The sequence below is a fragment of the Tasmannia lanceolata genome, unplaced genomic scaffold, assembly GCF_043159265.1.
Source record: "Tasmannia lanceolata isolate RefF3 unplaced genomic scaffold, GAP_Taslan_0.1 ptg000004l, whole genome shotgun sequence".
Lineage (NCBI taxonomy): Eukaryota > Viridiplantae > Streptophyta > Magnoliopsida > Canellales > Winteraceae > Tasmannia > Tasmannia lanceolata.
Window position 1 is genome coordinate 1,611,237 of NW_027518681.1, and position 10,858 is coordinate 1,622,094.

The following is a 10,858-nucleotide window of genomic DNA, read 5'->3' on the forward strand; positions in this document are numbered from 1 at the left end:
AAGCGAGTCTCGGCAACAGAAAGCAACTTCAAACTATTGAAGTCGTTGAATATGGCCAATCTCATCGAATGATTCATGATGAAATTCTTCACTAGCATGACATCTCCCGCAATATCCGAGATCCAACTACATTCTCTATAGGCAATTTGATTTACTTCCACATTCTTTGTCGCACAAATGTTCTTCAAAGCAAGATTGAGTGCGTGCACCACACACGGGGTTCAAAATATGGAAGGAAATTGAGCTTCAACAAGTTGTCCGTCCGCCTTGCAATTTGGAGCCTTATCGGTAACTACCTGGACAACCTTATCATGTCCAACCTCATTAATGACTTCCTTCAATAATTTAGCAATGAAATGCTTGTCCTTTGTCTCTCCTGAACAATCTATCGCCTTAAGAAACATAGGTCTACCTTCCGATACCGCTATGAAGTTAATGAGAGGCCTCTTCTGTGAGTCGCTCCATCCATCACTAACAATGCTCACACCTTTCTCCCTCCACGTGTTTCTAATAGGTCGCAACAACTTATCAATATTAGCGCTCTCTCTTTGAAGTAGAGTTGTCCTAAGCAAGTTGTACCCTGGAGGCAAATAACCCGAAAGTGCATTGTTGGCGGCAAAAGTGTAGGAACTAGCATAGTATGGGTTCCTTGCTAGGTGAAAGGGCAAGCCACCAGAGTAAAACATCCTAGCAATCTTGGCATGTAGTTGATCACGGGCTGCCATGTTGAAAGCTTTTTCAAGTGCACTCACACTTCCACTTGTCTTTCTCTTCTTCAAATCATAACTTGGAGCCACAAACATACTTGTGCAACCCAATGATCCAGTACTCGATGATGGCGGCAATGGCAGTGTCTTGGGAGCATTTTGCTTCATAATCTCCTTGGCTTATTCATCCATCCTTTGCATAGCAACTAGATCATTCGTCTTCGCTTTAGGACCAACTCCGATTCCTTGTCGGGCTATCTTCAACAAGTGTGCCCTAACCTTTGTGTACGAGCTACTAAAATTCTTCTGACAATAATTGCACTGCCACTTACATTCCCTCCACCTTTAGAATCTTTCTCAAATCTCGACACATGCTTCCACAAAGGCTTCGAGACATCTTCTTCGGTAGGAGGTGGTGTCACACTAGCACTGGATGAAGACATTCTTAAATCTATAAAAAGAACAATGAACAGATTATTGGAATAAAATATACAACAATTTATTGAATAGACAAACAACAAGGCCTAAATTGTCAATGTCATAATCTCAAACTAACAAGGTCTAAACTGTGAGCCCCAATTATTGAACTCTACTTTGAATCCAATAATCAGTTTTGGGCTCTCAAGTGGTTGCCCACAATCTCAAACAAACAAGGCCTAAACAAACAAGGCCTAAGGCCCTAAACAAACAACAATATATTTTGTCTGCCAAACAAATAGCAAGGCCTAAACAATTAAAGTAGAAATTACTCACAATCTCAAACAAACAAAGCCTAAATAAACAGCTACTGATTTTGTCCTATTCATTTAATTTATCTGAGGTGCCCTGTTCTCTCCTGGGAAAATGAGCCCCGAAATGGTTTTTTACAAAATTGCCTAGCAAATCCCAATCGGATTTCAAAATCTGAAACGAACAGGGCCTTAAAGGCTTAAACCCTAGATGGCTAGCACAATGGCAGCTCAGATAAATTAAATGAATAGCACAAAACCTATTATTTTGAGATTGTGGCAACTGATTATGAGCCTCAAACCTATTATCAGACTCAAATTAGGTTTGGGGAAGACAATCAGTAGGCATAATCTCAAGAAAAAAAATGGGGGGGAGAGAGAGAAAGAGAGCAGTAGAGATGAAGAGAGAAAGAGCGCAATAGACAGAGAGAGAGAAAGAGAGCAATATCATTTCAAAAAAGAAGAAGAAGAAGAAGAAGAGAGAGAGAGAGAGAGAGAGAGAGAGAGAGATATACCTTTAAGAGAGGGAGGGAGGGCCTGAGAGCCGGAGAGAGTGCCGTAGCCGGAGAGTCCGTCCGGTGAGGGAGTCGCGCAGAGAGAGGGAGAGAGAGCAGCGTTAGGGTTTTCTTTTTAGAAAACCCATCGTTTTCTTTTTATATTTTTTTTAAACACCCCCCTCTTTTACTCCACACAACCCTATTAAAATAGCCAGTAACATAACACCCCCCCCCCTCCTACCTCAACACCCCCCCAACTAAATTAAAAAAAAAAAAAAACATCTGGTGCGTGTCGGGTGCGCACCCCAAACGTCCCCGACACGCACCCGAAACTCAAATTTCCTTTTTTTAAAAAAACCCATCGTTGATTGCTTACCCGGTACGTACCCATACCGGATACGCACCCGACACGGGTACGAGGGCTTTTTAGGGGTACCCGTGCTTCCTTGCTTGGCTGAAAATAATATGTATTGGTTGGATCGGTGATATGTTTTGGCCGTATTAGCGACACATATTTGTCACCATAAGCAATACACCGATGGGTTGAGTGAAATAGATTCTCAGTCTATAAAGCAGAACCATACACTATTGGACCACATTCTTTTCTTATTATTTTTAATGATTTTTTTATTTGTTTAACTAAAAACTATGATTGGATATTTTAACATGGCTTCTGAGATTTGTTTTGTGCTGAGTTTATCGGCTGCTTGTCTGTTTCCTTTTATCAATTTTTATTAAGAAACAATTTTTTGAAATGATAAAATAAACAATAAAAATCTATAAAACACTAACATTACTGCATAGGTAATTAAGTACTCGCATGTCCCCTCATGTAAAAAATTGTTTTATTGCCAAAAATAGTAAAATACAAACTAAAACAAAAAGACTCTCCAGACATAAACCTAGGTCAAAAGTTTTAAAATATCTAATATAAATGAAAGATAACTATTAAAAATTGAAAAAAGGAAAATGCAAAAAAGTTGATAGAAAATGGGAACATAGACCCATTGCACGTGACTTATTATGAAAACATGTAGTACTGGCTCTATTAAAATTCAAAAAATAGAATAGGATAAATAGAAAAGAAAATAAACTTAAGAAAGAAAAATTGTCGGTGAAATGGTGCAAATAAACAAAAAAATTGCATATCTTGTATTCTTAGCCTAATAAATGTACAAGAAAAAAAAAACATTAGACGGGTGAATCTATCGTTAGAAGATGCAATATCACGAAGAAAACAGAAAAATAGTAAATAAAAAGAAAGTAAATCAAAACATGCATAACTTGCTAGATCTTGCATTATAGATGGATAAAAAAATATAAAAAAAATACACTAATCAAGCAAATCTATCGTTAAAAGATGCAATATTATGAAAAAATGAAAAATACGCACAAATGCCACCCAATCTCCTTAGATCATGGAAGAACATGCAGATTCAATGTATCACGCATAATTTTTAATTTCTTAGAAGTAATCATAAAAAATAAAATGATAAGAAATAGGGATGTTTGTTTTACCTCGTATTAAAAAATTCCTAAGTTCTTGAAGCCAACTTAAATATGTCGTTTCAAGTTTCAAATTGTGTTTTTCATGGTTGAATCATGTCGTTCTTGATCGATTAGTTCATATGATCCTAAATCCCGCAAAATGGCGTCCAAGTTTCTAGCACGCAATATATGTTGGAAAAAGAGTCTCATGTTTGATGTTTCTTGAAAAAGAGTTTCATGTTGAATTTTGTAGATCTCAATTTATTATTTGTGATATTTTTGGTGGACTGATATCCACCCTGCCATATTTTGATACCGGCACTACTCACTATGCTTTACAGTTTTCTTATTGGATGTCGATAGCATCTTGAGTATTATGACATTTGTGAAAAGCTAATTAAAAAACTGTAAAACAATGTGAGTGGTGCCATTTTCAAAATATGGCAGTGTGGATTTCAGTCCCCTTTTTAATTTGGAAAATTAATTATTTCTCATATTTTTAAAATAAATTAATTAATTTTAGAAATTAAATATAAATTGGCTCATTGACCCAGCAGACCAGACAAGAATAACTGCTATATTAAAAAAATGGGGCCTAATTTGCATATTTAGTAAGTTATTTTTCAAAAGTAAAGTTGTTCATAATTGTTAAATAATTTTCTAAGAGAAATAATTGTAATAAATATTCTCGGAATAAAAAAAGGACTTCGTTAATTGATAGAATGGGCGAAAATAACTAGCATATAGTACAGTAAAAATCAAGGATGCATTGATATTATTTTTTGAACTTTTAATTTTTACTATTTGTAAATGATTAATCCATGATGTCATGGATTACTCCATGTCTAAATGCGTATTTGCATTTTAATGGATCGTGCTTGGTAAAAGAAATAAATAAAAACCGATATATACACATACCTGAGTTATAGGAGTGAAAATAGAGAGTTTTTGACCAAACTTGTGTAATCTATTCACTGTCGGTGTAATGTTTTGGTCGGAATGACCAAAACAACATCGAGTTGGCACAGAAACAATTAAAATTTCCACCAAAATTTGTAATGTCCTGAATATATTGCAATATTGCTTCGACTGCCTTCGACATCTGAACGTTTTGTTCAAAATATTGCACCACGTTATGAGTGTTAAGTATTTTATGATTGATTACTACTCAGATTATCACATTTTTATGGTTTTCAGCTCTATCATGTACATCATGCCTACTGTGATTGATATGAACGATTCACGTGATTGGCTCTAGCTTTCGTCGTAAAAAAGTCAACCATTCTAATCATGTGCCAATGGTTTTAACAGCCATGGAATTTGGATAATTGCATGTTCATGTTTCTTGTTACTTTTTGTTGGATGGTATAGGTAATCCCTGATTGGGCCATTGTTCAAGAAGATCAGAAAATGTGTTAAATATGATGATGGGGCCTATGGGAAGTGGTTTAGGTTTATTTTCATTATTCCTAGGGAAAATTGTTTTTATTTCTTGGGGTATAATAAATGTTAAAAAACGCGGATGCGGCGCGGAACATGGCCGAAGAAAATCCTAGTCGACTTGGCACGACGCGGTCGAGTACTCGGTTAACGCTGCTGAGTATTCAGTTGACACGGTCATAATTTGGGACTCAAAAGGAGTTTTTATTGATTCTGTAGGGCAAAACACAGAATGTGGCCAAGGTAAAAGGGAGTCGACTCAAGGGAGTCAACGATGACGTGGGGGAGTTTTACAGCTATGGGTATAATATTGGTCATAGTGAGGTTTTTCTATTTTAATGTAATTGGGATGGGGTTAGTAGTGTGCTTAGTTAAGGTTGATGGGTTAGTAGTGTTTTTAGTTAGGGTTTACTATTTACACGACAGTATTCACGTCACTTTGCCCCCACATGTTTTTTTTGTTTGGGGGTGTGGGGGTGGGGGTTAAGTATAAACCTTCTAGAAATTAGGCTTTTAGTCATAAGAGGATGCACATATTAGTCTAAGTTGTAGGAAGTCTCTGGAAGTCTTGGAGGCTTTAGAGCCATCACATCTCATGGTATGAAAGAATGAAGAAACCCCTCTTCGCCTTGGTTTGATGCATCGACAACCCTAGTGATGTGATGCCCTAGGTGGTCCTTAGTGTGATTGCTTTTTAACTCTCCTTCTATTTCAATCTATCTAGGATATTCTTTATCTCTCTTTAATTTCCATTTCATCTTCTTGCTCTCAATCTTCGCATCCTTCTTGAATTTCTATTCTATTTTTCAAGTATTTGTTGACTGTTTCCAAACTCGGTGGAGGCTCCCACCATACCCGAAAAGTTTAAAAGTACACTTAAATGACAGTGGAGACAGTTCCAGGCAGATTACTGGACTATTGCGGATGAATTTTTCCCTATCACTGGTACGTATAATTTAAAGGACATTGTTATACCAATTTACAAATTCCCCTTCTTTCAAGGTTGAATGGACTATGCAAATGATCTAAAGCGGTTAGAATGGGAGGCAAAGAAAAACCTTTGCCTTCGGAAGACAGCTGAGTTGATTTCAATTCGGAAGAACCCGGTGGTAGAGGTCCCCTTCCCGCAGTTTGCTGCAGATTACTGGCCTGAAGACATGGAGCTGGAACTGGACATCGGAGTCATGTCAGTGGAGTTGACTGATTATGCTTGATAGCTATCGGCTATAGGTTTTTTGGTCCTAGCTCTGAAGGTCTTAAAATTTACAAGATTTTTGGGAGTTAAATCCGATTATGCCTGGTTCGAGTAATGTGAATATGGCAAAAGAATGGGGTGGAATTCTTTGGAATTTTTGGTTTTTAAAAAAGAAAGAAAACAGTGGGTAGACTTGGATGGTGCTGGAATGTTGTTTTGAAGGGCTCTAGATAATGCTTAGCTTAACTTGTATGACTAGTGCCGGCATGTCGGCCAGTTTACTTTAATATTTTGTATTGCAAAATGGGACTACTGGTCCCAATTGCCATCTTAATATTAATAAAATATGTCAATTTTTTAAAAAAAGAAGAAGATATATTGACAATCCACACTTGCCAAAGTCTGATTTCGATCCTACGATTAGATTTAATTTATTTTAAATTATTTCATCTTGCTTTTTTCCCCCTCTCTTCTTTATCCATCGTTTAGCTCTCCCATAGTTTAATTCTATTGAATGTCGAATGTATCTAGGGTTTAGAGTTTTTATCTCCAACCCCACGATCTTGTAGATCTTCATTCTTTGAATTCGAATTTCATAGGAAAACCTAATTGAATCTAAGGTGCACATCATCATCTAGATCCAGTATTGAACCCTATTTCTTCGTTTTGTATAGCATCTATGAACTTTTCATCAAACCTTAGATCCCCTACTAGTTTACTTCCATTTTGGCCGAACATTAATTTTGGTATCGAAGTTATGTTTGGATGGCTACTCGAAGTGGCAGGATTCATTAGGTAAGACTGTTAATAAAGACCTTGATGGGGAAGATGACACCCGATAGATCAATATAGTGAGGCATATCTTGGCAACCCTGTAATCAGAAGAGAAAGGACATTGGCTGTACCGTTTCAACACTATTGTTCGTTGTGGATAAAAAAACAATATTTCGATTGATTATCAGCGGGGGAAGCATGAGCGTAGTGTCATAGAGCACCATTGATCGTCTACGCTTGAAACTGAAAAGCCATTGAAGCCCCCATAAAGTCACATGAGTTGATAAAATAACTACCCTGATAACTCAACGATGCTTGATTTCTTTTAGTATTGGTGCTTATAATGATTCTGTTTGGTGTGATGTTAACACTATGACCTTAGAAGTAGGAATCTTCCCTTGAGGTGCCGCTTCTGACTTGGAACCGCGATTCGGTGCTCCTTAAGAAGGAGCATCCAGGGAGCACGATCCCGAAAAGGTGGAAACTGCTCCCATGGCGCTCCTAACCTGCTCCTATTACTCCATTAGTATTACTATCCCAAGTTCTTCATGGAGTAACATAGAGGCATCTTGAGAAGGCACGAGGAAAGAGGGCAGGAAAATGAAGACGGTTAGAAATTACTACTTCTGATGTACCTGAATTTTGAGAAGTAAAAATTACTATTTTTTGTATGGAGATTAGTAAAAATTACTATTTTTTGATGTATTTGAATTTTGAAAAACATGATGATGAAAATATTACATTAACGCTCCCGCAATGCTCCCAACCATACTCTTCTAGACCCTATGCTCCCCCGCCCGCTCCCCCACCCCCGCTTCATGCTTCTATGACTGACTGGCACAAATATATTGCTTGGTAGACCTTAGGTGTATGCTAGGAAACTGTATCATGGTTGAACTGAGTACTTACTATTTTTGGTTTAATGGTAAGCGTATGATATTGAATCCCATGATTTATCAGCGAACACTCACTCATTCTTTTCATTCTTGCACCTGAATTTCAAAGGTAACTTAGTTTAATCTAGGGTGCACATCGACATCTGGATCTATTATTTGAAACCCATTTCTTCCTGTCATATTGCAATCATCAACTTTACATAAAAAAACCCTAGATCCTATTCTAGTTCTTCCTGTCTGGTCTATCACAGAGCCACATGTATGATTGGAAAGTAGGAAGCATGGGAATAGGATGCATCAGGTCTCACTCCCAATTTTGGCTCTTCCATGATTCCACCTGCTGTTCATGGGGATTGTTTTAGCTCTTTCCTTGTGTAAGGGGTGGCCTATATTGGACAAATTTTAGCTCTTTCCTTGTGTTATGTTCTCTTTGAGAACAACAGATTAAACTGTTCCCTTTTACGCTTGATCAATTGTTCATGGGGATTGTTTCCATTATGCTGGTTTCTCCAGCACCTATCGTATTTGTTTTTCTGATGCCCTCCATTTGCATACTTGCCTTCATTTGTATTTCCCCTTTTTGATATGGGCATCTCTTTTATACAATTTGATGTTGCCTCTTGGATAAAATTGTTTTTTGATCTATACATGTGATACAAGAATATCTATGGTTACATTTTGTAACAAAAGAATTTCTCTATTTTAATTCGGTGGTCTTGAGAATAGCTTGAGATGCATTCACTCTCCATGTTTGTTGACAATTCTTACATCTGGACTTGTGAACCCATGGCTGGGCCCTTGTACTTGTTCCATCAACTGACATGAAATCTGATCTGACAGTGATGCGGACGCATCGGATGACGAATTTGATAGAAAGGGCGAGCGAAGCTGTACATGTGTAATTCAGTAAATGCCTGTGGGCCCACAATCAAATGCATGTATCAGACAAGTGAGGCACTGAGCTTTTATTCCTCCCAAACTGTAAAACAATGCACAGGCAGCTACGCACTGCAACTGAAGATATGACTCCACGTCGTCAATTGTTGTGAGAATTTTGATTTCACCACGTGTTTCTCTGTCCAATTGGTATATCATCTTTGGGATTTCAGTTTTGTCAGCATGTGTTTCTTGTTTTCCTTTTGTCTTTGTTCCCTCTTTGCATCCAGTTCAATGTTGGAATCTGCATATACACTTTAAACTATACATATTTGACTTTAATCACCATTATTTCATCGTAACTAACTTCAGTCTTCACACCGACTCCAAAGAAGCTAATTTTAAGATCTTGCTTTCTGGTGTGCATTTGCATTTGGAGAAAAAATCACCTATAAATCATAAAATATTAACTCATTTTGTTTTATAGAAATTTTGGTCATGAAAATCAGTATCCAATCAAATAATTTCCTTTAATTGCTCTTTCCGTAAGGGTTTTTTTTCACCCATCTGTACCAGGGATTTTATTGATTTCCCAGAATAAAGGTGCTTAGGGGAGCTATGGACAGTAATGCGTACTTTTAGGGCCGGTTTGGCTACACTAATTGATTGATTTTTTTTGTCTAGCATGAGCGGATTTCAAGATCAATGACATGATTTATATCTTTTAGTATTAGTGTCATTTAGGTAGTTGGAACCATGGTTTTTAAATTTTCACATAAACTGACATGAAACAACTGAAATGTTTCCATTTTCATTACCACCGAAACGATACCGAAACCGAAACACATATCGAAATCAAAATCATAAGTACATTAGTGTTATCTTATTTCAGTATGTGTTTCATAATTTTATTTATACTAATTGTATGTAAAATGTGGTGCATGTGCTATGCATACTTATTTTTATGAATTACATGTGAAAAACCATCATCCCACAGGCAAGAACCAGACAGGCAAACCATTAAAGTTGATTTTTTTAATCACTCCCTCTGCTAATACCCATTTTCATTTCAAAAATCTGAATTTGAAAAATCTTGGTTATGGCACCTATTTTCAAATTCCTCATTTTCAAACCCTCACCTCCAAACATCTAAGATGCCCCAATACCTTATATCGGACTTCAGTCGCTTGATAAAACCTCAGTTGAAATCCTAAATCAAGAAATGGAAGGTCAATCACCCCATTTGATCACTCCTGGACCCCAATCTCCTTCCCTATACTGTTTTTTTTTTTAATGGCAGAAAATTTCATTAAAAGTCGACAGAGGTGGTCAGTGTAAAACATAAAGGAAAACCGAAAAAAATACACCTCTCTCAAAATCACTCAGGCTATGTTTAGATGTGTGGGAGTGGCTCGGAGAGCTGTGGAATAAGAAGTCAAAAGGGAGGAGACAAGCATTTGATTTGTCTAGAATTACCTCTTGGAGAATAGTGGAATGGTGGTTAGGGAGGAAATCGAATAGCTCCAGGCTCTGCATCTCAGCAAGTTTGTTAGTTCCATATTATCTAGCCTCCATACAAGTTGGAATCACACTATGACCCTTGATGTGATCCTGGGTTTCTTCAATAGCATCAACAAATCTCCAAGGGTGAGGAGAATTGTTCATCTACCGAATTGACATTAAGCAAGTCGTCTTCCACTAATACATCCTTGAATGTGTTAAAATCAACCATCTGCCATTTCCGTGGTGGAAACCTTCATCGAAGCTCCTATAATGGGACAATTTTTTTTTTTTGAAAGGTAACAATTTTATTGCAATGAAAAACTAATACAGCTGAGGGACGATGTGTCCCACTAGTGTAAGACCACCTACAGAACTAACTGTCCCCACTAAAAAAAGAAGACTGCAAAACCCTCTAGATATTGGGACAAAATGTGTATTTTTTATTATTATGATTATTATTTTTGGATGAATGAGTGACAGGTACAGTGGGGTGCTCCCTCATGTTTTGCAAAGGTTGTGAGTGCATGGATGTATTTGAGTAGGTACAAGTGACAAGTTGTATAATGGTAAGAGTGTTGTCCTCTTCCTTTTTGTGTTTTGTTGGATATCTGTTGTGATAGGAAAGGATAATTAGAGGCAGAATGTGATTGGAAAATGAAAAATTCCACTCCACATGGGTTGAACATGGGCTTGCCGATAGGAATTCCTGTGGAGGATTTGACCACCTTAAAACAAATGGTGAGTAAGATTGGTA

At 37.2% G+C, this 10,858-nt stretch overlaps 1 protein-coding gene across 1 annotated transcript in view; it reads left to right on the top strand.

Annotated features, from left to right (window-relative positions):
• LOC143876009 (Low affinity potassium transport system protein) overlaps positions 1-8,977 on the top strand; it is a 41,215-nt gene extending 32,238 nt beyond the window's left edge. Inside the window, exon 3 of the mRNA XM_077377612.1 lies at positions 8,566-8,977. Within this exon, the coding sequence (XP_077233727.1) occupies positions 8,566-8,635 (70 nt within the window). The 3' untranslated portion in view covers positions 8,636-8,977. The remainder of the gene's footprint in view (positions 1-8,565) is intronic.
• The last annotated feature ends 1,881 nt before the right edge of the window (positions 8,978-10,858 follow it).